Raw genomic sequence first — 27,500 nt, 5'->3', positions numbered from 1 at the left:
TGGAAAGTAGAGAAAAAAACCGTAGTGTGTTGCATTTATTAAATCAATGACCTGCTACCGAGTAAACGTAGTTTTATTTCTGCAAGCAAACAAAAATATTTCGAACAGTTTGAACTAACCTTAACAAAAAAAGACACTGGGTCGAAGGTTACTTTCAAATAAAATGTTCGATGTCTAATCGAGTCCTTTTCGTATTCATGACATCAAAATTTTAACTTGTCGGCTGCAGCGAATCAAAAATGCGTCTGCTTCTGTGTGTCGGATTTCGCAAGTCGGCGGTTATGACGTGTATTTTGAGCGACAAAATATTTAAACACGGTTTATTTTAATGTTACAAAAGCATCATAATCTTAGAATTTCATTTTTTTTTTTAAAACTAGCTAACTAAAATAAAATAAATTTAAATGAAATATTTATTTTCCAAATCTACAGGGAGCCGCAGCAAAGGGATGAAAGAGCCACTTGCGGCTCCGGAGTCGCGGGATGCCGACCCCTGAGCTAAACGCATGCATAACATTTCATTTTCCAAAAAAAAAGTGACATAAAAAGTTAGCAAGTCCTGCTAAGTGCATCGCTGACTCATCACACTTTGTAAGTAAAAGCTAACATTATCAGGCTAACTGTAATCTGAGGAATCTTCAGGAATATCTTCACACCAAAATGATCCAGATCACAGGCTCCAACCGGTCACCCTCAGGTCTATCATTCAACAGCTAATGTTTTCTATTATATTTCTATTGTATTATTCTTTTAAATAAAGTCTGTGTCCTTGTTTCATCAAACGCCATGTGAGCGTGAGGTGAGAAACGTCAATATAGATGTCCTTGAAGGACAAATAGGAAGCATGTAGCGGTATGTGAGTGATTTAGGTATAAAACAGGGGTCGGCATACAATAAATATTTTTAAAAAATGTAATTTTAAATTCCTCCACCTTGTGTGTGTGGAGTTTGCATGTTCTCCCCGTGCCTCGGGGGTTTCCTCCGGGTACTCCGGTTTTCTCCCCCGGTCCAAAGACATGCATGGTAGGTTGATTGGCATCTCTGGAAAATTGTCCCTAGTGTGTGATTGTGTGAGTGAATGAGAGTGTGTGTGTGTGCCCTGCGATGGGTTGGCACTCCGTCCAGGGTGTATCCTGCCTTGATGCCCGATGACGCCTGAGATAGGCACAGGCTCCCCGTGACCTGAGGTAGTTCGGATAAGCGGTAGAAGATGAGTGAGTGAGTGAGTAATTCTAAATTCTAAGATTATGATGCTCTTGTAACATTAAAATAAACTGTGTTTAAACATTTTGTCGCTCAAAATACACGTCATAACCGCCGACTTGCGAAATCCGACACACAGAAGCAGACGCATTTTTGGTTCGCTGCAGCCGACAAGTTAAAATTTTGATGTCATGAATACGTAGAGGACTCGATTAGACATCGAACATTTTATTTGAAAGTAACCTTCGACCCAGTGTCTTTTTTGTTAAGGTTAGTTCAAACTGTTCAAAATATTTTTGTTTGCCTGCAGAAATAAAATTTCGTTTACTCGGTAGCAGGTCATTGATTTCATAAATGCAACACACTGGGCAAACTGGTTAAGGCTCTGGGTTGTTGATTGGCGGATCTGGGTTCAAGGCCCAGCACAGCCAAGCTGCCACTGCTGGGCCCTTGAGCAAGGCCCTCAACCCTCCCTGCTCCCTGTATCATAGCTGCCCCTGCACTCTGACCCCAACCTCCACCCAACCCCCCAACCCCCCACCCCACACAACGATATATGCAGCGTTCTCTTCATTTTAGATGTCAAAGGGGTTTTGTGGCTCCCTGTGTTTTTTTCTGTAGGAAACAGGTCCAAACGGCTCTTTGAGTGTTTAAGGTTGCCGACCCCTGGTATAAAACATATGACGTGTGTGTTAGGGGTCTTAATGATATCACAACCACCTCATCTACATACACTGAAGATGTTTTCAGCCATCTTTGGGGATAATGAGTGACCTGTGTGACTCTACACCAGCAATACACTCAAAGTAAACATATCTAAAAATACGAATATCAGGAACAAGCATTTAGAATAGTGTCGTTCCAGCAGCTTTCCTATTAGCAAATGAGCTCATTTTGCGCATGTCGTGCTGATGCTGACCGGATTCGCACGCTAATTTCCCTTACTGATAAAAGCAGTTTTGCCAGTTGGACTTTTTTTAATGCTTTCATCCAAAGTGCGATTCAGCAGGCTAACATTACTGCATGCTAATTCACGTGACGCATTTTGAAAGCAGCGATGTTTCATTTCGGCTTGTGCTTCTTTGCCCGTGACAAACGCTGAGGAGGCACTCGTCTACTTCTGCGCCATCTGTTACGAGGTCAAAGATCAACTGCAGGAGGACGAGCAAACGCTCATACGACGTACTGTCCTCTCTGTCATGTTTCCATATGGCTGGAACGCATGCTAATGCTTTGTCTGGTTAATAATGAAATAATAGTTGTGATTTTTTTGACAACTTGCTGCTGTTGTGAGTGAAATAAAGGGAATATCTGAGCAAAGGAAAACTTGTCTGTGGAGCTGCTTAGCAGGCAGTGACAGTCCGACATCTGACTGTAGTGTGGAAGAGGCTGAGGTACTCACAAGATGGCGAGGGAACTGAGGTAGACTAAAGAACTGTCAGGGAACTGGGGTAGACTAATCCCTGATAGTGACCGCTTGACCTCAAGTGAACGCCGGGTCAATCTGTCCTTCATCGCTGATTGTAACATCCCCCATCGGTTCTGGACACTATTCTTCACTGGTTCACCACCAACACACCACATTTAAAAAGCTGTTAGAGTGAATATCAGTCTTTTAACACGCTACAATCCATCACACTCTGTGACATCACAAAACTCTGGACTCGTGGTAGTTCCTAGTAAATATACTTTGTACAGTATATTTAGCTACTAAACTCTGGAATAATCTTCCTGTCAGTGTTCAGGGCTCAGACACATTCATTCATTCATTCATTCGTTCATTTTCTACCGCTTATCCGAACTACCTCAGTCAGCACACGTGTGTTTCTTCGTCCATGCTGTTTTTCCACCGTTGCTTTCATAGTATAGCACAAGACTGATGAGATTTTGCATTTGAGAGATTTAAGCTAGCAAATCTGTAAGTCAAATACTGCGACAGGTTCTGAAAGCTAGTGTCGAATAGAAACAGAAGCAGATTCACCCATAAGTGTGTTTTCAGATCCTTTTTGTGGTGCGGTTTATTTACAAGCCAGAGGTGAAGGTCAGATGGAAAAAACCTTAAGACTCAACAGGGAAGCCATCTTCATCTGCACTCGAGCAGGTTCTGTTATCTTTCACAGCTTTATCATCTTTTTTGCTCTTTTTAAGTTTGTCGTTTAGTCGATCAGACGTTCGTTCTTTGATCTCCAACTTCTGCTAATTTTTCAGTGTGATGTATTTCCTCCTCTCTCCAGCGCACACATTTGTGATGTTCAGTGTTTTGTTGCATGACTCTGTCTTTAGTTTTGTTTTTATGTGTTTAAGTGTTTCTACATCCTGGTTTTCACCTGATAGGAGCTTTTCACGTGCTGTAACAGATTCTGATTTGGTGTCTGTTGCTAAGCAACTAGCAATAACCTTCTTTATGTCCACTTTACTGTCTGACCTCTTTAAATGTCCCCTTTACTTTCTGTCCTCTTTACTGTCTGTCCCCTTTAGTGCCTGTCCACATTAATGTCCCATTTTCTTTCTGACCTCTTTTAATGTCCCCTTAACTGTATTTCCCCTTCAAAGCCTGTCCCCTTTACAGTCTGTCCTCTTTTAATGTCCCCTTTACTTTCTGTCCTCTTTTAATATCCCCTTTACTGTCTTTCCCCTTCAAAGCCTGCCCTCTTTTAAAGTCCCCTTTAAAGTCTGTCCTCTTTAATGTCAGTCCTCTTTACTGTCTGTCCTCTTTAATGTCCCCTTTAGTGCCTGTCCACATTAATGTTCCCTTTACATTCTGTCCTCTTTTAATATTCCCTTAACTGTCTTTCCCCTTTAATGTCTGTCCTCTTTACTATCTGTCCTCTTTACTGTCTGTCCTCTTTACTGTCCTAATTACTGTCTGTCCTCTTTAATGTCTGTCCTCTTTACTATCTGTCCTCTTTACTGTCTGTCCTCTTTACTGTCCTAATTACTGTCCCTTTAATGTATGTCCTCTTTACTGTCCCTTTAATGTATGTCCTCTTTAATGTCTGTCCTCTTTACTGTCCCTTTAATGTCTGTCCTCTTTACTGTCCCTTTAATGTTTGTCCTCTTTACTGTCTGTCCTCTTTACTGTCTGGATTCTGTCTGTCTCACACCTGATTACATGCGTTATATGTGATCCCATATAACTTTTGTGCATTTCTATTGTGTTGTGCTTTAAAATGGTTATGGAAAATAACCCTTCGAGTCCTGCCACAGAACACACACACACACACACACACACACACACACACACACACACACACACACACACACACACAATAACATGTGAGGCGTCTAAACACTAAAGAGAATTTTTGATGTGTGATGTGGCTTTATATAGAGAGGTAAAATAAAAATGAAGAGAAAGGAAAAAACTCCTTCCTGTTTAGGCCACGCCTACTTCTTGTTTCTACCCGATTACATTGTCACATTACTTTGTTGCCCCTTTTTTACACTACAAAAAGTTAACATTGTATAAATTATTTATTGTTTTTAACTTTTCTCCAATATTCAAATTCTATATTATATGTCATTATAATTACCAAAAAACACCTTTTCACCGCCATCATATTGATCTCTTCACACAGTTCTAAAAGTAGTGTAGTAATATGCTTAGAAAATAAACACGTCCTGACAAAAGCCAGTGACTAAACCCCTCAGCTTCGTGTGTGTGTGTGTGTGTGTGTGTGTGTGTGTGTGTGTGTGTGTGTGTGTGTGTGTGTGTGTGTGTGTGTGTGTGTGTGTGTGTGTGTGTGTGTGTGTGTGTGTGTGTGTGTGTGTGTGTGTGTGTGTGTGTGTGTGTGTGTGTGTGTGAGTTTCATTGTGACCGCGCCCTAAATCTCACCTGATAAGCGTGTCTGGATTCGCATGGTGACGTAACACACCAGGACATTCCAGGAAGCGGTCAGGAGGTTGCCAGATTAACCCCCTGATAAACCCCCAGAACACCGGACACACACACACACACACATACATGTACACACATACAGACACAGACACAGACACACACACATATACACACTTAGACACAGGCACACACAGACACATACACACACATATATACACACAAACACACACAGACAGACACATACATACACACAAACACACAGACACACACATACATATACACACAAACACACACAATATCATGTAAAGACATAATGAGAAACCACAAAACGTTCTTCCAGTGTTTTTATGTGTTTAAAGTAAAGCACATTTTATTTACATTATGTGTCTGAAATAAACCTAAACATGATACAAATTATTATTATTATTATTATTATTATTATTATTATTATTATTATTATTATGTAACCTATAAACCTATGAAAGATTTACAGTTAACACAAAGATGTTAGTTAAAGAAAAACCAAAAAAAACCAAAAAAAAAAACTAAAGATTAAAATAAATTAAGAGTTAAAAAACGTGTAATCTGGTAACTTCCTTACGACCTGTAACACACACCAACACACTTGTTGCTCCCGCGTTATTTATTCCGACCTGGCAACCTCATCCACCTCCTCCCATAGCTCATCCCAGCAGAGTTGAGGAAAAGCGACACCGCGACTGAACCGACTCTTTAAAACAAAGTAAACTCACTGCTTCGTTTTAACTTCTCTAAAGTTAGACAGCGTTAAAGGGGCGCTTTTGGGAGTTTACTTCGCCTTCCTTTGTGTTGGTGAAGGTTTATTTTACAGGGAAATCAGAGACAGGACAAAAGTTTTCAGCAGGACGGAATTTTTTAAGCCTCCATTTTGAAGCGCGTCACAAATTGTTTGGTAAGTTTATAATATAAAAATATATATACACATATATCATTTTATTTTTGTTCTGCTTGTCGTTTTAAGCGCTGTTCGACGTTTACGGACGTATTTGTTGAGTTTAACGTGAAAAAGTTCGTTAACTTGTTTAACGTTATAACCGTTTTGGGAATTCTGTTACTGAGGTGATGCGCTCGCGCACGGCTCGAGCTGTGTTTGTTTGTTTTGTTTTTGTTTATAACTGAAATTTTTTTTCATCAACACCTCTGGCTTTAGTTTGAAAATATACTGCTGTAAATTATCGTTGTAACTTTCCACGGTTGCTAAACGTGGCGAGAAAACGAGTTTTTGGCCGTTGCTCGCTGACTAGCATTACATAGCGACTAGCATTACATAGCGAGTAGCTAAGGTTACTTGTAAGTTTGCGCATGCGCAGAAGCGTCGCTCGTCTCCCCCACCAGTTTAAACGGTGTTGAATGGAGGCTTTAAAGAGAACATGTGGATAAGAGATAAAATACTACACCATATCTAACAGCACTGGAGCTCATCTAAATGTCTACAACGATGTATAATCCGTAAACACTATAGGACAATTTATATCTCCCTTTAGAAACTTTTTATTTGTGTCTTTTTTCCTTTTTTTTGTTATTTTATGACTCTTTAATATGAACAATTGATGAAGGAGGTTTTGTGATGGAGTTTAAGCTTTGCATTAAAGACGAAGAGCTGCACGATATGCGATACGGTGTCAGAGTTGGTCTTGTGATGTGATGAACGGTGATACGTTTATTATCAGTTCTGTGTTTGTTACACAGCTGTGATCCGGTCTTGATGATGGACCGGAGTTCCATCACGACTGGGGAAGTCGTGGCCTAATGGTTAGAGAGTCTGACTTCTAACCCTAATGCTGTGGGTTCGAGTCTTGGGCCGGCAATACCACGACTGAGGTGCCCTTGAGCATGGCATAAATGGCTGCCCACTGTGTGTGTGTATGTGTTCACTGCTGTGTGTGCACTTTGGATGGGTTAAATGCAGAGAACGAATTCTGAGTATGGGTCACCGTACTTAGCCGTATGTCACATCACTGAGACTAGTTTACATGCGAATGGACACAAGCACTGGAGTTACTCACGAAATAGAGCGATGGACCCGATACCACAGTTCTCTGTTTCAGCCACTATCGAAACCAATTCAGTGGTTTTCCTTCCTCTTCTCTTCTTTTTAAATACTTCCAGGCTCTCGAGAAGCACAGCAGAGCGAAACGACTTGGGTTTCGGCTTCGCACGTATCAGAGGACGCACGTCCGAACCCGTTAGCCTGATAGAATGTGTTTTTATTAAGTCACCTTTACTTTATTTGATAAATATTAAAAATTTAAATCTAATATCAAATATTATAAATTGAAAACTTGTTCCTCAGAAAAAATACAGGCAAGTTTCCGTCCAAGTTTGTTTCAATAAAATAAAAAACTAAATAAAAACTAGAGATTATTTTCTTTTCTTTAGTTGATATTTGTTTTACTGTCACATTCTTTAAAACGGATCCTTAAGCAGTTAGTTAAACTGAGCTTGTTACGGTGTGTGAAATCACTCAGTAATATACACTTCGATTCTAAGGCAGACGGATTGAACCGTTGCGTATTCGTGGTTGCTGTATTAAATAGTCTCGATGTCTGTTGCATAGCTGCTGTGTGGTCAGTTTGCTTCTTTACCCTGCCAGATTTCTACTCCCTCCTAACAGCCCATAAACCCCTCAGAGGTTCCTGATTAACCCCCCCCTCTGTACGTGGTGGCTGATCGATGACGCTACAGTCAGCACGCCGGTGGCAAAGTTGGAAACCGGGCCAGTGAAGGGCGGCACAAACGATTGTGGATTTTTTTTGTAATTGAATTGTAACCTTGTGCTCTGTGACCTTCACCAACTACACTAAAGAGTGCATTACTATCTCTTGAACATGATGATTGATTGTGATATTTGGCACCTACAATAGATCTTATCATGGACATACCAAATACCTCCAGTGTCCAAGCAGATTTATGATGGAGTTTACAGATATAATGCAGGACAAGTCAATAGCTCGCACTCACCTGTCCTTTGCTAATAAACGTGTAGGTGTGTCTCGAGGCTGCTTACGCCACATGGTGAGGAACTCACCTTTCTGATTGGTTACATGGTCCTGGTTCGGGAAGGAAGTTTTACAGACGTTCCACAAGATTAGTAACAGATTAAAAATAAAGAAGGAAAATAACAAACTTCAGCCTGCTAACAGTGTCTAGGCTTTTTCACACCTCACTGCTGTTTATCTTCATAGAATGGAACAACCGCAAGGGTTTTATCCCTTATGTCTAGTGTGTGTACATCTACATATATAACATGTGTGTGTGTGTATATGTGTATATATGTGTGTGTGTGTGTGTGTATATATATATATATATATATATATATATATATATATATATATATATATATATATATATGCGCACACACATCCATGACTGATATTTTAAATATTTGTTTATTTTGCTGAATCTATACATTATATTAACAGTAGAGAAAGTTCACTACTGTACTATAAAGTTGTCAGGAGGTGTTCCCCATTACCGGTTGCCATAGCGATGATGTTCCTCAGCATCACAGATCAGTTTTCTTGCGGCTGAAACAAAACCTTCTGGAGGGAGATTTGATGTTTGTGTATGAAACTTCAGCAATGTTTATCTGCATCATATTTTATATATATATATATATATATATATATATATATATATATATATAATTACACACATTATATTTTATATTATATGTGAATATTATATATTCACATATATATATTTTTTATATATATATATATATATATATATATATATATATATATATATATATATATATATATATATATATATATATATATATATATAATTACACACACACACACATATTAGATGAAGGAGAAGCAGCGTGTGGTGTTTGTCAAGGATCCTGCTCAAACATTGTCTTCACTTCCGGTAGACACCGCACCGTATTTTTAATTTCAAAGTACTTACTTTTTTTTTTTTTTTTATACAAAGTTGAGTCATGAAAGCTTTCACGTTGCTGTATGTGCGAACGTAGCAGAATGAAAATTCATTTTGTGCCGTTCTTCTCTGCAGGACCTCTGAGAACATGACGGCTATTAACACGCCCAACATCAACTTTAAATGGGACCCCAAGAGCCTGGAGATCCGCACGCTGGCTGTAGAGAGACTCCTGGAGCCGCTCGTCACCCAGGTAGAGATCAGTGAAAGAAAATAACTCCCCGTTTGGATTGTTTATGCTGGTCGTCATGTAGCTGCACCTTCCAGACTCGTCCTGTTTATTTAACTAATCTGTACTTTAACATCCAGGTGACCACTCTGGTGAACTCGAGCAACAAAGGGCCGTCCAACAAGAAGAAGGGCCGCTCCAAAAAGGCGCATGTCCTGGCCGCGTCGGTGGAGAGCGCCACGCACAACTTCCTGGAGAAGGGTGAGAAGATCGCCAAGGAGAGCCAGTTTCTCAAAGAGGAGCTCACTGCTGCTGTCGAGGACGTCCGCAAGCAAGGTACTGATTTAAAAAGGCGTGCATCTGTGTTGAACGGTGGAGTTTTTATTTAACCTTAGACTGGTTCACTTCCCTTTTCTGTTTCCTGTTTGTCCTGTTTGCTTTTATTTCTAGCTGGAAAAACGCTCACTTCGAACTTGTAACATTTAGTTAAGGTGTACTTGAGACCAGGATCCTTTACGGTTACGTCGGATCAACACGACCGCTCGTGCCCGAGCAGTGTAGAGTTACCCTTCTCTAAGTGTGTGTGTGTTTGCGTGTGTGTTCCCACCTACCTGAAGAACCACATTGTACAGTATATAAGACCACACCAGGTATCTAGTCAAACAGCAGGAGCCTAAAAATCTGTTCATAATCTGATTAGTTTGCTCAAATGAACGGATTTTAAACTGGTTGCACCACTTTCTTTGAGGCTCCAGCTTGGGTTGATTGCATCACAACACTCCCCCGACATCTTTGTGGTTTTTCCTTTCCCACGGAGGAGGAGGAGGAGGAGGAGGAGGCAGCAGGTTAAGTAAGACAGTTGCCTCTGTCAGCTTCACCTGCTCCCTGTTTAGCTTCTGGCTGGTTTGCTGTGAATATCTGAAAAGCTTGTTGATTTTAATGTAACGTGACTGAGCGCTGTGCTCGGAAACTGCACTCTCTCGCTCTATCTCTCTCTCTCTCTAACTCTCTCTCTCTCTCTCTCTCTCTAACTCTCTCCGCTCCTCTTCAGGTGACTGCAGAACATCATCTCTCTCTCTCATATACACAGTTCATCTTTACGCACTGCTAGCTACGTAATGTTCGGCATTTATGAAGCATTAGTGCATTTGTTACTTGGCACTCGTTTCATGTGCTGTGCTGGTTTTTTATTAGATCTTGTGGTGTATGAGGGGAATTTTTGCTACGTCTCTGATTTACAGAGCGAATTCACATCGTGTTTTTTAAAAATGTTTTTTTATTTTTTTTGGCTGCTCCCGAGAGCACAACTTGTGTACGCAAGAAAGCACAAGAAAGCTCACTCACCGCAGCTACACGCAAAATCAGTTAAGGTCACGTAGGAGGTTTTAGTTACGTTCATATTTTGCCCTTTATAAAATGTTTTTATTTTTTAAACCAATTTAGTTGCGTTCGATGCGGAACATCCACAATAAAAAACGTTATAGCAGCTACAGCAGTTCTCTCACCAGCACCCCCCCCCCTCCTTGTTTCCCATCTCTTGATTGTTTAAAAGAATAAACAAACACAAAGTCTATCATGTTACAGAGAAACCACAAAATGCTTAACCTCCTCTTACCTTCGCGTGACACTGGAGACTCCTTCTGTAAATACATCTCCTAAATGCAAACCGCAAGGGTGCCGTTGCTATGGAAATGATGAGGGGTATATAGGTAATATAAGTTATTGCCGAGATGTTCAGTATTTACATGAGTTAGTTGTTTATCATAAGGAAGTATTTAACAAGAATAAGGATCATATTTGTATGACCGTTACGGTCCCTCTCTCTCCCCTGACACTCGGATCTCTTTCCTGGACAGTCATTAACACGTGTCTAAGGGCCTTTTTACACCTGGTCACTTCATGTGTTTTCTCTGATCCGATAGCTATCTGATTTAAAACGGTCCATTTACATTAGGCCACATATAAACGCGTCTCGGCGAATCGGATATCGATCCGATCTTTATAATCCAGCCCAAAATGCAAATACATTTGACCTCATTTCCAGGGTAATTGAAAAGGAACATGCTTTGGTGTTTCTTCAGATATACTTTTGTTTCTATATTTTATACAAAGCTTTTGTTGGACGCTTTCATCGCTCCAAAGAGCAACGAGCGCTCCAACCTGCGTGTCGTCCATGTTTACATTTACAGCATTTGGCAGACGCCCTTATCCAGAGCGACATACATAAGTGCATTGAATACATTAATGCTGGCTCATTAAGTTACATACTTAAGATACCATGAGTTTAAAACATTTGTTCAAAGTTACAATGAAAAAGTGTCAAAGGTGTTTTTTTTTTTTTTTAAATGCAAAAGTTAAGGAAAGAAGTGCTAGTTGAAGTGTTTCCTGAATAAGTAGGTCTTCAACCTGGCTATTGAAAATAGTCAGTGAGCTGTCCGGACCTCTAGGAGAAGTTCGTTCCACCACCTTGGTGCCAGTACAGAGAAGTGTCTTGTAGTATACTTGCCTCTTACCCTGAGTGCTGGTAGATCGGAGGGTGCGGGGTGAAGTGCGCGGGGTGATGAGGGCTTTGAGGTAAGAGGGAGCTGGTCCATTTTTGGCTTTGTAGGCCAGCTTCAGTGTTTTGAATCTGATGCCTGCAGGTTCCCGTGGGGTCTTAAAAAGTCTTAAAAGCCTTGAATTTATTAATTTGGAAATAATACCTTAAAAAGTCTTGAATTTTGATGTTTGGGTCTTAAAAATTGTGCTGTATGTAACTTCTCCATAATGTAATTTTCCTCAAAACTTTCATTTGTCAACCACGATTATTTTGATTAAATGACGTAGTATAAAAGAGTGGCAGAACCAATAACTGAGAACGCAACGCAGCCCCGGGTCACCGTACAAAATACTGCGAACACGCGATGCCTTCAGTAAAGGAAGATCACGCGGTACGACACCACAGCCATAGACTACAACACAACATAACAAGCAAAGGAGAAGCACGAGAAATCAACGAAAATCTCAGCATTCCACAGGAAAGGTTGACTGACGTACGCAGTTATATTTTTAAAGTTTGTTTTTACGTTAGCTAGCTACCAATTTCATTCTGAGGTTATGGGGAAATGTAAATTTAATGAAGCGTGGCTGGATAAAAACTCTTTTCGTCATTGGTTAAAACCAGTGGACAACAACGTTTTTGAGGCGTTTTGCACCATATGCAAAAAAAGGCTTCAGCTAGGTACAATGGGAATGAAGGCATTAGAGTCTCATGCCAAGTCGTCCAAGCACATAAACGCTCTCCATGGACAAAAACAAACTCCTTCCATCGCCTGCGTCTTTCAACCAACTAATGTTAGCCAGCTATCTGCTAATGTGCCTGAAGTGGCAACAGGAGCTAATGTTAGCCAGCTTGCTGCTAGCGCTGCAGACCCTCCAGCTATGGCCGCAACTAGAGTGGATCTGCGCACAGCTTTTGGGTCCACAATTTAATTTAATGTTTCTTAATTTAATTTAATTTATTGTTGAGTTCTGATTTTCGATGTTTATTGTTCAGGGGTCTCTCAGTTCCCCATATTCCCAGCATGGAATAAGTAGCTAGCTCATGTTAAAAAACAACCTAACATTGTTCAGCAAACTTTCTTGTGTCCTACTGAAATGTTTTTATTTTTCACACTGCTTGGCTTATCTTTTACCCATTCCACATTTGAAAAATAAATGAACACAAGTTCAAGGATTTTGTTTTTCTTTGCTGGTAGGGACGTGAAATAGGTATTAATTTTTTATATAAATGGTCTTAAAAAGGTCTTAAAAAGACTTGAATTTAACTTGAAGAAACCTGTAGGAACCCTGTGCCTGCAGCTACCGGAAGCCAGTGGAGGGATCGCAGCAGCGTGGTGGTATGCAAGAACTTTGGCAGGTACCTGACAAATAACATACAGCTATGTTATTTGTTTCCGGCGCGATGCACGACTCGTGAGTCACCTGCGAGTGACGTACTTCCTTTTGGGAGGAGTATAGCGCTGACGTATGTGGCTTGAACAACCACATTCATTTACACCTGTCCAGTTTCATCTGAAACGCGTCCCAGACCACCTCCTGAAGGTGTTTGTACCATCGGATTTATATCCGTCTCCAAACCGTTTCGGAGGGCATTTAGACCTGGTCTTTTTACCATCAGATAGTTATCTGATCACAGAAAACGCATGAAGTGACCAGGTGTAAAAAGCCCCTTTATTACACGTTCTCATAATCACTGTGTTTACTGTATAATGTGTGTTACGAAGTTCAGAACTTTTATCCATATAACGGCACGATCTCTAGCAGTGGTGAAAGTATCCGATCTCTCCATCCTGAACCCAGGCGTGAATCCCGTCATTTAAAGAGCGCATTTGAAAAATCTGACCCTGTCAAAGTAAATTCTCTCTTCATCTGTGGGATCTAAAATAAGTCTCCAGACTCCCTCCAACTCCCTGCTTCTGTAGAAACACCCAGTTTAAAATCCCTCTTCGTTCTTTGCAGCTTTACGCAGTAGGTTTTATATAAATAGTAACGCTGTAAATTTGTGTCTTCAGCAGCTGTTAGAGCTGCAGGATCAAAGCAGGTTCATAAAACTGATTTATTTAGTTGTTAGAAACGTACCTTGTATTTTTAGCCCAGTGTTTATTTGTTTTAAACGTATAAAGAAGGACTAAATCACCAAACGATGATAAATTCAGGTACAGGGGAAGTTAAACCTCCTGAGCGGTTGCCTAGAAACTGCAAACCAAGGTAAAAAAAAAATGATACAGTGACCTATTAATAAAGTACGATGAACTGGTTAAGCGCATTATCACAGGCTGAAAGAGATGATCGGTTTTATCAACATGAGAAGTCTAACGTCTGAAGCGTCTTCTTTCTAACGTGACCGAATCGGGGATAAAAAAAAATGTCTCGTCAATCCCGGAAAGTCAGGAAGATCTGTTCAGTTCAGAGACAGAAAACACAGCCTCGCTTCTTCATCTTTAAACGTCTTCTACTGGTGTTTTTGTATTCACTTATTACCTCCCAACGGGGTCCTTGTTCATTTCTTCCTACTTTTGTTTCTTCTGTAACTTCTGAGTGGCACTTTTTCATCAAACCTGGGGAAAAAAGTAACTGCACAAATCCACAAAAAATTCAGACATTTTGTCATCAGAGAGAACTGTGAAGTAGCTGTAGAAGTTTTTCTAAACACCTTCGGTACGTCTCAGAGAAGGATGCGGGTATTTAATGGTGTTCGGAGTGACGGGTGACGTCTGTACAGTGCAGTTGGTGTGTAGAGACTCCATGTGGATCGTCACTGGGATTAGATCTGGGGTTCTCTCATCAGTACGGAATCCAAAGTGCGAGTGCCGTGTGAGAGACACTTCTGTTTATCCTGTGTAAATCTTCAGCTGGTTATAAAGGCATTACTCATGTTGTACAGGAACACAAAATGTTTATCATTATTCACATACGCACCGGAGCCCAGGTATAACGGAGTAAATTAGTGTTTTTGTTCAGCAGCAGCTCTATTAAACTGATGGTGGTGTAGATTATAACCTGAGATGCAGCTTGTCAGCAGTTACAAAAGAGCCGAGCACGCTGGAAAATTACCATGTAATCTTCAGTCAAGGAGCACCGAACGTCTCGGCACGAACCGTCCCTCGCGTCTGACTCACCGGCCCAAAGAATAAAAAAAACATTTTATGGCTATTTTCATCCTTGTCATAATGGCTGTTACGAACCGAGAAGGAGCGAGCGTTTTGTTACGTTCTCTCCACACGCCCGGGATGAAAGTCTTTTATTTCTCAGGGTTGTGTAAATCTCTGTAAAGGGCAACACACGAGCTAAAGATACAGCAGATAAGGCGTGATTATGGTCCGGTGTTTATACCGCGTCTCCGTGATCTTATCACCGGCTGCTGAGCCCATGATCATACGGCGCAGCGCTCTCGGGCCGGGACCTCCGACACCGAGTCAATGCTCCTTATCTCAATCCTCATCTCTGACGACTGGGACACACTTGTAAAGAAAAGTGTGGAATTCTTTATTTATTTCTGTGTGTTCTGGATGATCTTAAAGCTTTATCAATGCAGAACTCTTTCAGCTATTATTTATACAGATTTTAGATATGACCGGAAGGAAAAGCGAGGGAACTCCAGAGCGTACCGTTCAGGTTAATAAAATAAAGCACACACGACCGTGTGAACTCGAGGGCACCGCACGTGACCCCTTTCAACGAGCGCAGCGTTAAAGAGTGCGTGTCGATGCCTCAGTACATTACTGATTTAATTTTTTTAGTCACAGTGCTCTGTTCTGAGAGATCACAGATAGCGCGATGATTGATTATTTTTGATTGACGACTTCGTAACGACGAGTTTGCAACGATTCAAGGCAATCACGTCAGAAGATCCTCCTCTGTTTCTCAGGAAGAAGGATCATAGAAGAAGAAACGAGTTCTTTCCAGCACTTAAGATAAGACTTTTCATCATTTATGACACTAGTTTTTATTGAACGGGAAAGTATAAGGCTCTTTAAAATCGAAGCCCGTTCTTTATCTCCGAGTCTTCGCGTCGATCGGCGCGTAAAAGTTTCTGATGAATCGTTTTAATTGAAAGCTTAATTTAACAGGCGATCAGTGTCGAAGCGCTTCGTGTTTGGTGCAGCGCCGAGTTCTCGTGACGGGCCTCTTTAACGGAGGAGTAAAAGCCTCTCAGTACTGTAGAGGCCTTATAACAGCAGCTGAATGATAACGTGCCACTGCCCCGGGCAAGAGCAGACTACACACGCCGCTTTACTGTGACTTCCTTCACCAGCTCAAGGCTTTCACCGACAGAGGGTTTATTAAGGACGTGCCGATCCTATCGGACTCGGGGGGTGGGGGGAATGGAATGGCCGTATTGATCATACCCTCAGGAGAGAAGAGATCTCCCAGAGGAGGTTTTATCCACAGAGTTCATCTCCCTTGACCAGGGTGTGGTTTACTGGGTAATGATCTAAAGAACCTGAGGGAAAGCTGTTCCAGGAAAATAATCACCCACGACTGGATGGTTTGGTGAAGCAGAGCTACTGTTAATACACCAGACGACAAAGTGCTGAAGAAGCGGTTTACAGAAAACTAATTTCCTTCGTTCTCCATTCCTCCTCACCAATTAAAAGGACGGTTACGTAAATTCTCTACCCGAGGCCGTTTCTTATCGCTAACGTTAGCTGAGGGTTTGTGAGCGTGGGTCATTCCACCTTTTGTGTGAAGGAAGTCAACATCTCATCTTCCAGGAAGTGATGTATTCTGAGCAGGACTTCTGGGAAAAGGTTTAGGTTGACTTCACACCAGAACTGAAAAATATTATTATTAAAAGATGAGTCTCTTCTCTAAATAACATTTTCACTCCTTTTTAGTTTACAGTCAACTTTGTTTGATCAAATGCTTTCTTTTGTACCAGATTTCCTTACGATTGCTATGTTTTATATTTGACCCCTCGTACATCAGCATTATTTTTTTCTGCTCTGTTTACACTTATTCTAACACTTACAAGTTGTTCTTCCTTCACCAGCTTTTTTTTTTCCCTGTTTGTTCCTTTTTCTTTTTTTCCTTGAACCACGGAGCTTTCTGTTTCAGAGCTTTCCAGCGATGCAGCGCGTTAGAAAGCAGACTTTCGATGCTTGGCCCCTAAACAGAATAGAAATCACAACCCGTGTTGTTAACACTAATGAATAAATTCCAGCTCACACTTGGTGAAGCTCTGATGTAGAGGATTAAAGGTTTTCTGTAACCACACACAACACAATACAATCAGGAGGCTTCATCGGTGATTGATTATATTTATATATATATATATATATATATATATATATATATATATATATATATATATATATATATATATATATATAATATTTTTTTTATGTATTTATTAAACCTCGTGGTGTGTTGTAGCAGTTTAACAAATGGCTTTTTTAGCTCATCGTGTGTGTGTGTGTGTGTGTGTGTGTGTGTGAGAGACCACACACACAAGAGTTTCTGCCGCTGTCTTGTAAAAAGTTTTAATTTCTATATACTTATTACAGAGGTTGAAATAAGAGACAAAAGTTTTTACATTTTCATGATCATCTCCACTTCTCTTAATGAGTTCTGTCTCATAAATATCTGCTCACGGTCAACTTAAACCAGTTTGCACAGCTCATATCACGTTTATGCTGAAATAAAACCAAACAAACTCGGACCTGTTTAACTGCTGTCTAATCCAGCACGGTTTTACATTCCTGCTCATCTGTCTGGTGCCTGGACGTCCGTGTCTGCTGCTTTATAACAGTGAAAGCAGATGGAAGGTGGTGGTGAGGCTGAAGAACGTGTGGTGTTTTTAATTCCCAAGATTGCGATTGATATCAGAAATGTATTTCAGATTGTATTTGTACTTTTGATCTGAGAGCATTTGTGGTTCATATCGACACGATAAACAGCCATCTAATCTTGTGTAGGTAGAGATTTTCTCACGTCCCTGTGAAAGAGCTGTTGCTATAGAAACCATGTGTTAAAACAAGTTCTTGTTGCTGCCCTAACCAATCAGAACAGCACGTTCATCAGTCCACCTTGACCCCTGTCTGTCCACTGAGACGGAGCAACGATCAGCTTTTTTTCACCCTTTCTTTCCACGGATTAAGGAAGAGATGGCAGTTAACTGAGCGAATCGTTACCTAAGCGAATCCCGTGGCAGGCGAGTCGGGATTTGCCGAATGCGGCAAGCTTTACATATCGCTACACAATGTGCGAGTCAGGGTCATATTTACAGAGCTTTTCCCTGAAGCGGTGCATTATTACACCAGGGCACCGGGTCTCTGCAGTGGGAAAACGTGCTCTGCTTCCCCAGCAGAAAAAAACACAAACCTTTGCACTCCAGCAGCATAAAATAGCCGCATTCGTGTTCCTAAAGCCGCTGCCGTCGTGCTTTATTTCTGCAAACGGTGCTTATACGCATACAGTAATTCTGTAGCGATCGTCACACCAGGATGTGAGTATTCTTGCACAACACTGCTGATCGGTGTCGAGTTCATACTGAAGTGCAGCTGCACATCACAGGGTTCTATTAATCCCCTCCATCTAATCAATTACCGTGAAACCCCAGGACTCAAAAGGAGTCGCTCAAAGTGAACGGGATAAAAATACGCCTAAGAACCGATCCTGTGAGGATTTGTTTATGGAAGGAGTCTCCAGTTTCAGCACTGGTGAGCGTTGGGCTGCTTTTTATGGCTCTTTATTTTAAATAGATGAATCGTGAGCAGTTTTTACACCGAATAGATTTGCTTCACGTGTTTAGAAATCAGTTTAATTCTCCCGTGTTGAAGCAGGTGTGAACACAGGACAATGAGGCGTCGTTCACTTCATTAAAAAAATGCTAATCAACATTTGCCCAGAGTTTCCATATCAACGTAGACCTACTTTCAACTCTTTAATCCCCCGAGGCTCGGTTCACGTTGTAAACATTATTAATGTCATTCCAGCTGTTGTTCATTAGCTCCACATGTTCAGAGTCGTAGCGAGGCTCGATACCTGCTCACCTCCGCTGTACAGAAGCGTGATGCAAAGACCGGAGGCTTAACTCATGTTCAAATACAAACCAGCAGTGAAGGTTAAGTGAAGTGGAGACAGACGGCACTGCACTTCTTCACCTGAGCTTTAACACCTCAGGTCCACCTCTTCAGGAGCCTCGTGTCCTGCCACAACCCCGAACTTAATCAACAAAGAGTTTGCAAGTTGACGGAAACGTCCTTTTATTTCTGACTCCATGGTAGAACATTTGTCATTGAGTGAAAGATCTTGAACGGAAACTAATATTTCTCTCTTTATTCATTTAAAAAAAATCTAATCAAACGTTATTTGCACTAAATGTGATGCCACAAACATCGAAGTACATCGAAACATCAAAGTGGGATTGGATTAAAAGTGTTTTGGATGACTCTTTCCTCCAGATTTTACTGTTTGTTTTTTGGTTGTTCAGTAAATGTTTTTTTTTTTTTAATTTTTATATATTTTCTTACATGTTATATTTATTACCTGTGGTTCTGTCTTTATGTTCCTGATGTTCTTTACTCAACATTTTGTGTGTGTTCCTTCTCTTTAGGAGAGTCCATGCGTCAGGCCTCGGGCGAGTTTGCTGAAGACCCCTGCTCCTCGGTGAAGAGAGGGAACATGGTGCGAGCGGCTCGCGCTCTTCTCTCAGCCGTCACACACCTGCTGGTGCTGGCCGACATGTCTGACGTCTACCTACTGCTTCTGCAGCTCAAACTGGTGATGTGTTCATTCTCACACACTCTCGCGCGCACACACACACAATGTTGATTGAAGAACATCAGGAGCTTTGCTAAAGACCGAACTATAGGAAATGAAAATCTCCTCTAATAGGAATATCTATTAAGTCCCACATTTCCATTAAAGTCCATCAGCTCCTCATCACACACTCTCACGCACTCATAGTCACTTGGGCTTCCCTTTGAATTAGTTGTTACTATGGAAACGATACCAGGGTCAGAGCAAACCTGCTCCGCTGCGCACTGACGTTTATAGAAAACGAATCTCCGCCTTCCGAACAGTGGCGTGGTATTAAAGTAAAAATAATAAGCACAATACCCTTTCCTTTAAATATCTCCGTGGCCTTTTTAGAACGAGCTCGTCATCGCCGCTCTATAAAAGCGAAAAGGTTTTAGGAAAATCAAAGAGACTTGAGTCTCTCAGCGGCCGTTCTTTCGGAACCGAACACGACGTCCGACAGCATTGTTTTTATTTTTATTCCACTGCATCGATTTTTCCAGAGTGCTAACAGGAAGGAACGTGACTGAAGAGCTCCACCGGTGGTATTTTAGCCTTATCGGTCATATCTGGTTAGCGGCGTGGCCTCGAACCCAGCCGGCGAATCCTGAGCGGCTCTTTTTATAGCTGCCCTTTTCATTATCTCAGCCTCTCTTCAGCCTGTGTGCAGGAGCCAGGCTGAAAACTGAAGGGTGTGTCACAGGGAACACGGCCACTTAACCCAAAGTGTTTTCTCTCCCGGCACAGCAAATGTATCCAGACACTCACCGTCGCTTTGGATTGAGCCGAGAGCACCGCTGCTTTACTCTGTCCCTCCATGCAAGCGGAGGACCGGTCCGAACCGGTGCACGTCCCCTTAAGACCGGCTGTACTGGACTTCTACATGTCGTCCTTTAATTCGATTGGATTCGAGTCTAAAATCCTGAACAAGAATAAAACCTTTTTGTTCATATTAGCAGAACACGTGGGAGTGTTTTTATAATTTCATGCACCGGAATAATCAAATCTATAAAATCTCCATAATTTGCATTATGTCTACGGTGTATAAAGCGATGGAAATCCAGAACAACCCGTCGTTGTTGTGGGGAATTTAGTGGACTGGTAAATGGCACGAGAACACATCCAGAGAGCTGTCCCTTAAATCCAACAATGGGGGAAAAATCACCAAAGAATAAAACAAATCTGATGAAATGTAATAACTGAATTAAAAAATGATCTTAAATACAGTGTTAAGCTGTTTTCAGGGCCCAGTTTGTGGGATCAGGTCTCTGGCTATCTGTCGCGCTCTGTCTGTCTGTCATGCTTTTACAGTCTGTCTCTCTGTCGCTCTCGCACTTTCTGTCTGTCTCTCTCTCTCTGCTACCACATGCTCCTTCTTGGGTTTGATTTGATTCAATTTATTCACATTAGCGTGATGGGCTGTTGGCGCAAACCAGATTAGTGTCACCGCGCTCCTCTGAAATTCGATAGCGATTGAATCACGGTGCGTCTGGTCCTTAATGCGGCGCGGACATCGCCGCTCACGGCCTCTGTCCGAGCCATTCTGCAGCATGCCCGTGTCCGTACACAAACCCACAAGACTTTTACCGGTTTGCTCTTTTAACCGTTTCCTCCCAAGTCTCTGTGTTCTCTGCTCTTCAGATGTGAGGAGGAACAGTGCCGCGTTCCTATGTTTCCTCATGTCAACGTTTCCACTAATTCACATTTTTATCGTCTCTAACACCGACACATTCATACGGCGACGGTGTAGTTTAATAGTTGGCTGTAGATGTTGCAGCTCCACTGAACTGGATTTCTGATATCATTTAATTCCGACCTTCATAAACATTTCGTGCACCAAACCTTACACACCCACCGATGATGTCACAGACAAGTCCAGTATTTACACCCTACCGCTTTCTTAAAACATCTGCCTGATTATTTATTTTTTTTGTCGTTTAAAGGGATTAGCGCAATAAGCCGGGGATGTGTTTAATCTTGTGCTTGATGCAAACATTTGTTTTTAGTTAAACCAGGCTACTCTACATCACTCTGTCCCTGCGGAGGAGCATTAAAGCGCTGAAACAGGGGCTTCCCGCCAACTTTAACAAACAGCCAGACGTCTTCAGGGAAACAACAGTCCGTGATTTGTGTTCTCGCCATTTATCTTTTTAGTTTCTCTCGCCCGAATCCTCGCCGGAGCTGATGTCGGATTTAAACGCCGCACCATCGCAGTACTTACCGTGTGGATTTTGCATTAATTGTTGTTCTCGTCCTGGCAGGTGGAGGAAAACTTGGCGAAGGTGCGTAACGCCGGCACGGAGCAGGACCTGGGCATCCAGTACAAAGCTCTGAAGCCTGAAGTGGACAAACTCAACATGATGGCAGCAAAGAGACAGCAGGTACAATGGTTGTATTTCTATTCCTCAGCTGAAGGCGGGGCTTTTTATCTCAGATACGTTTTCATTGTTTTGTCCCTTTTTTTTCCTCTTTTCTTTGTCTTTATTATTTTGTTCTCTACAGCGTTCAGTGCAAACCCGTGCACTACAAATTTGAGCTTAATTACACCACTAAAGGTTTCATCGCTGTGGAGATTTTAGGGTTCAGTTTCTCCATAATGGTCACAAACCTTCTCCTGGCGTCACAAAAGTAGAAACAGGAAGTAACCCGACGTGTTTCCGGGAACGAAGTCAAGCTCTCTGGACCGCAACCAGGCTGAAAAACAGATCTCACACTTAACCACATATTAGATTCTACACTCAATCGTCATGAGACCGAAGCCGACCCTAAACAGTGTTTAGTGTTGACACCGTTTTCTTTCTTACTCTTTATAACATGACGTGAGAGACACAGAATAGAGGATAGACAGGCAACTTAATCAGCAGATCTAATCACATTCTGGGCGTTTAGTCATCAGACAGCTGCCTACAAGCCTACAGCCTATAAGCATGAGTAATCTCCTTAGAGCCTGTTGAGAGAGGAGGGGAAACCGGAGCAGCTCTCAGGGCAACCCGAGTGACAAAACCTATTACGATGCCGGAAGAATTCATTCCGTAGTTTTTGCCAGTGGAGCTTGCTGTAGTTTCTGTGCTCCTGCTTTTCTAAACGAACGGTTCATCAGACCGCGTGCTGAGGTTAAACTCCATAGTGCTAAATAACACGGTAACAAAAACGTGTTCGATTCTTCTTATCGGTTCTCCTGTTGGGTGGAACGCGGTGCCGGGTCCGTAACCAAGCCGGTCAGTGGCTGGATGTTGTAGTCCGATTGATTTATCAACACCCGCGACATGGATGTGTGTTTCAACGTGCTGGAATTACACAGTTTGGTGAAATTGTAATCGAGGACCTTTTTTCTCTGCTCCTTACAGCATCTAGATCTAAATTTGAAAAACAATCGAGTTCTATTACTACTTCTCATAATAAATGATGATGATTTCTTCTTAATTCTAAAAACAATACTGCTGCTTCCGCTAATAAAACTTTACCGATATCAGCTGTGTGTCTTAAACACCTATTACTACAGATTAAAAAGAACTAAATCATACCGCTTAAAAAAAATCGCCCTCTAACGACACAAATAACAGCGATCGTATTAAAATACTCTTAACAGCAAAATAACGCTTTGAAACAACGATGATAATTTAAACAGCCGCACTTTTAAACCAACACTCTTACTATATAAGATTATTAAATCTTTCCTAAAGCAGGAATAAGATTCAAAGCCAATGCTGGTGATTTAAATATAAATATATATTAAAAACAAAAAATATTACTAACACTCCTAAAAAGAATGAAATGGCAGCAGTGATACTAAAACAATGCTGCCATTAATATTAATACATAGGAAGATTTTATTAGTGAGTACATACAGGCGCTATTTAATCTTTTTCAGAACATCATTTGAAAACGTTTCATATTTTTCGCATATTTAATATGAAGTACCGAGAAGGTCGCAGTTTCTCTCCACTTTGCTCGCGTGACCTCTGAACGTCTCGGTCGACAGTCACCGTGAGAAACAGCACAGCCGGCGTTTATCTGCCGAGCGGTTCCTGTTTTCCATATGAATAAACGACGTTGAACTGATTTAGGAAGTTGTGAAAAGTGTGCTAATTTCTAAGCATTTGTCCAAATGGCCCGCTTCACATTTTCACACGTATGTTAGCATAACAAGTGTAATGTGCTATGCTAAGAAAACGCATGCGCGATGATTAAACGACCATGAAATTAAAACGGTCCGTTTGATATTTGTGCATCATGAGTCACTTTCTGTGCGTCAGCTAACGCAGAAATAAAGCAGACGACAGAGTCTATGGTAGATATTTAAGAATAGAAAGAGGAACACAGCTCCAGCAGATCTCCACACTCTAATAGCTAATTATTATGTGAGGCTTTTAAGAGAGAACGTGACCTTTTATGCAGGTCAGTCACAAGGAGCTCCATCAAATCTAAATGTGTGCTGTTGCATACGGCAAGTGTGTGAAGTCCAGGGCACGGCGGCTTCTCGTTGTCCATTAAGCACAAACACAAAGCAGTGTCGTGTGTGTGTGTGTGTGTGTGTGTGTGTGTGCGTGTGTCCTGCCTGCTTCCGGTATGAATGGAGAGAGGTGTAGAAATAGTAGGGACTATTCACTACTCACAAAGAACCACATGATGCAGCAAACACACGCTGATCTACCAGCTGCCTGTGAGTTAGACTGTTCAAAACACTTAGCAAGGAAAAGGGTTTTCTTCCTCACGCTGGAGCTCACCTTCATTATGGCCAAAAGAAATATTTTTGGCTTTCGCCCGCGTGTTCATAACCGTGTGACGTCGTAAGTGTCTTCGGTTGCTAGTGTGCTGCCGTAGCGCCGTAGTCTGGCTCGTAACACCAGTCATAGTGGTACCCTTCATAACTGTTGGGTCTTAGCTGTGGTGGCTTAGCTGTAGGTCACAATCCAGGCCGTCTTAATCGTGCTTCCCTAACCTTTTGGGTCTTAGCTGTTGGTTTGCATCTCCACAGTCTTAGCAGAGCCAATTTAGCTGTTTTATCCCTTACTGTTGGCTCTTAGCTGTGTCATCTCTTCAATGCCTTATAACTGCGGCTGATTAGCCGTTCGTTCTTAACCCCGGAGCCTCTCAGAACCTTCAGTCTGCCGTTGTTGGCATGGTGATGGATTAGGATTATATTAAAACTCAACATTATTTACCGATGCCACGTTTATGGTTGTAACTGCATTCTGTAGTGATGCAGAAGGCAAAAGCTCAGCAGCAGCTTTTTTTTTTTTTGTTCAGGTGAAACATTTGTCAAACCTAACAAATAAAATTCTCCCAGCAGTGAAAGGTTCACCCTCTTCTCCATGTCGCGTAGGAGCTGAAGGACGTGCAGCACAAGGAGCAGATGGCGGCGGCACGCGGCGTGCTGCAGAGAAACGTCCCCCTGCTGTACACGGCGTCCCGCGCCTGCCTGCAGCACCCAGACGTCGCCGCCTACAAGGCCAACAGGGAGCTCATCTACAAGCAGCTGCAGCAGGCCGTCTCTGGGATCTCCAACACGGCCCAGGGCGTCAGCACCGAGGACTCCGGACTGGGGCAGCACACGGGGCCTGGAGAGCTCGCTGGGGCGCTCAACAACTTTGATGTAAGTGTATTCCACACACACACACACCAGGCAGCACAGCTAATATCCCCTTTCTGTTTACACACGGTGGCTCTGATTGAGCCTCAGCATGATGGGGAACACGAAACTGCAGGACGAATCGGATTAGATTCAGGTGCGCAAACAAATCCAAAGGAAAGGTGAAGACGTTCCAGAGCCTTGTTTATCCTCCACCGATAAGAGCGGATCAGCATTGTGACTTGACCTGTATACTTTCAAAGCTAAAAAATAAGTAGCCAATTTCTTTCCAGTCGGTAAAGTCTCACAAACGCTAAACCCAGCACGCCTCCAGTCCGTCAGTACAGACTTATCAATCTACCAGACTAATTATTTCCTTTTTACCGCACACGTGTTCTCCTTCTCCTACTCGTTTCGGGGAGGTTGGCCGAGGACGAAGACGGAGCGTTCTTTATAAATGCTAATCTAACCGTTGTTTCGATGCGTAAGTAGTGAAAGGACGCGTTCAGGCGACGTACGTAAAATGAGCCGTGTTGCCATGGCAGCCTATTAATCTTATCCAGCGCTAGAATACCGGAGCTGTTTTGGGGCGCTCGTGTGTTTACAGACCGTGTGTAGTTTTTGCGGTAATTAAGCAGCTCCTCATCATCTCGCTTCTCCATCTCAACACAGGGAGATAATCCACTGCTCTGAGTGGATTTTCACACTTATCTCCTAATTACTTTTTTTTTTTTTTAAATCAAACAATGTGCGATTGTCAAGCGATTGGCGAGATCCTGAAACAGGACAAGCAGATGGATCGATGTTTTTAGTTTGAAGCTTTCGAATTAACAACGCTGGCCAAATACGGACGTGTTTCTGAGTCTTCAGTAAGGCTCCAAGTTTAGCGTTGTGCAAAGCTCCTTTCTAAATGAGAAGATCATCATTATAGATCTTCATCAGCTCCTCCATATCAGGACGGTTTAAGGGTGGAATTTTTTAATAACGTTCTCCAAGTTTGTGGCGACGTTAGCGTCGTAGTTCCAGCACAAACCTAAAACGGCAAATATTTCTGCACCGGTTAATGTATTTGGTGTAATAGGAACGTTGTGGGGTTTAATCAGTTTAGAAGAAGTCTCAGGAGGAAATCAGGGACGTGAGCAGTGAGGGCTTCATGTCACGTCTGAGGTTTAGCGTATCGCCCTCTTCAGGGCAGCGTAGCAAAATGATTTCAGAAGTAAATCAGCTAGGCAGAGAAGAGGATCATGTGGTATCTTCAGAACCCCATTAAACTGTTAAATTAATATTTGCCCCTGCATAATTAACGGTGATGTTAACAGGTTAAAATCATGCCGTAATGTTGCTCTTTCGTCTCCGGGTTCAGAAATGGTACGGGATGGTAACGGGAAGCTCAGTGGTCAGGATGTTGGTCAGAAAGATCCTAGTGAGGATCTAAAGCCTTTAACCCTTTACTGCCCACCTGTCAGTCACGTATAAGTCTGTCTGCCACACACCGGTAATGTAAACGAATCTTAGCCGCTTGCACCTCGGAGAGTAGCCACAAACCCTGGCGCTGAATCCGTCTCGACGTCCTTTATGTCCCACTAATCTTTTCTGGTATCATGACTTATTCTCTTAGAATTACAATCTACACAGAAGCAGCAGAATTGCTCTTTATTATATACGTATAATTTTACAGATCGTTCATTTTGCTTCATCACTGCTTACCGAGTCCTTATTATTACTACGTTCCCATCACTGTCTTATTTATTTATTTATTTATTTATTTATTTATTTATTTATTATTTTCTTCCTTTCCATCTTGTACCACATTTCATTGCCTGTTTTTTTGTTATTTTTCCTCAAGCCTTAAAGAGATAAGCCCAGCTCCAGTGGCCTCCCTAATCTGTTACATCCCTAATTAGTTCTCGTCCGTTAGCGAGCAGCATCTCAGACGGAGGACGGATGGAACCTTTCCGTCCAGACAAATGAAGCTCTTAATTGTGAGAGCCAAGGCACGAGCCGGTCTGAGCCAGCGCGCTCGCCACCGGAACCGCAGCTTCTCTGGTGTCTCGAGTGCTCTCTGGAGTATGGACGCATTTGCAAATCAAATTCCCCTTTTCTGCCATGGATGGAGGAAATATGAGAGCTAATATGAGCGCTTATCTTTTCTCCCTCTGCATATTGGAGCTCAGCAGATGTGAGCCAGGCCAATTAACATGTGAGGAATATGTGGTGATGTAGCTTCTGCCCCATTAAAAAATCTCACTCTCTACTCCTCTTTCTCTTGCGCCCCTCACGCTCGCGCTCTCTCTCTCTCTCTCTCTCTCTCTCTCTCTCTCTCTCTCTCTCTCTCTCTCTCTACTCCTCTTTCTCTTGCGCCCCTCACGCTCGCGCGCTCTCTCTCTCTCTCTCTCTACTCCTCTTTCTCTTGCGCCCCTCTCACTCTCTCTCTCTCTCTCCCTCCCTAT

At 42.1% G+C, this 27,500-nt stretch overlaps 1 protein-coding gene across 2 annotated transcripts in view; it reads left to right on the top strand.

Moving 5' to 3' along the window:
* The first annotated feature begins 5,717 nt into the window (after positions 1-5,717).
* ctnna1 (catenin (cadherin-associated protein), alpha 1) overlaps positions 5,718-27,500 on the top strand; it is a 96,114-nt gene continuing 74,331 nt past the window's right edge. The window contains exons 1-6 of one of the 2 annotated variants that reach the window (XM_060886090.1): positions 5,718-5,972; positions 9,101-9,218; positions 9,335-9,530; positions 19,294-19,460; positions 21,740-21,859; positions 24,805-25,074. In XM_060886090.1, the coding sequence (XP_060742073.1) occupies positions 9,114-9,218; positions 9,335-9,530; positions 19,294-19,460; positions 21,740-21,859; positions 24,805-25,074 (858 nt within the window). In that variant the 5' untranslated portion in view covers positions 5,718-5,972; positions 9,101-9,113. The remainder of the gene's footprint in view (positions 5,973-9,100; positions 9,219-9,334; positions 9,531-19,293; positions 19,461-21,739; positions 21,860-24,804; positions 25,075-27,500) is intronic. The other variant, XM_060886091.1, reaches the window with a different exon arrangement.

Source organism: Tachysurus vachellii, chromosome 14, assembly GCF_030014155.1.
Source record: "Tachysurus vachellii isolate PV-2020 chromosome 14, HZAU_Pvac_v1, whole genome shotgun sequence".
Classification (NCBI taxonomy): Eukaryota; Metazoa; Chordata; class Actinopteri; order Siluriformes; family Bagridae; genus Tachysurus; species Tachysurus vachellii.
Note: the sequence above shows the minus strand (reverse complement) of the source record. Positions and strands in the feature narration are given on the sequence as shown.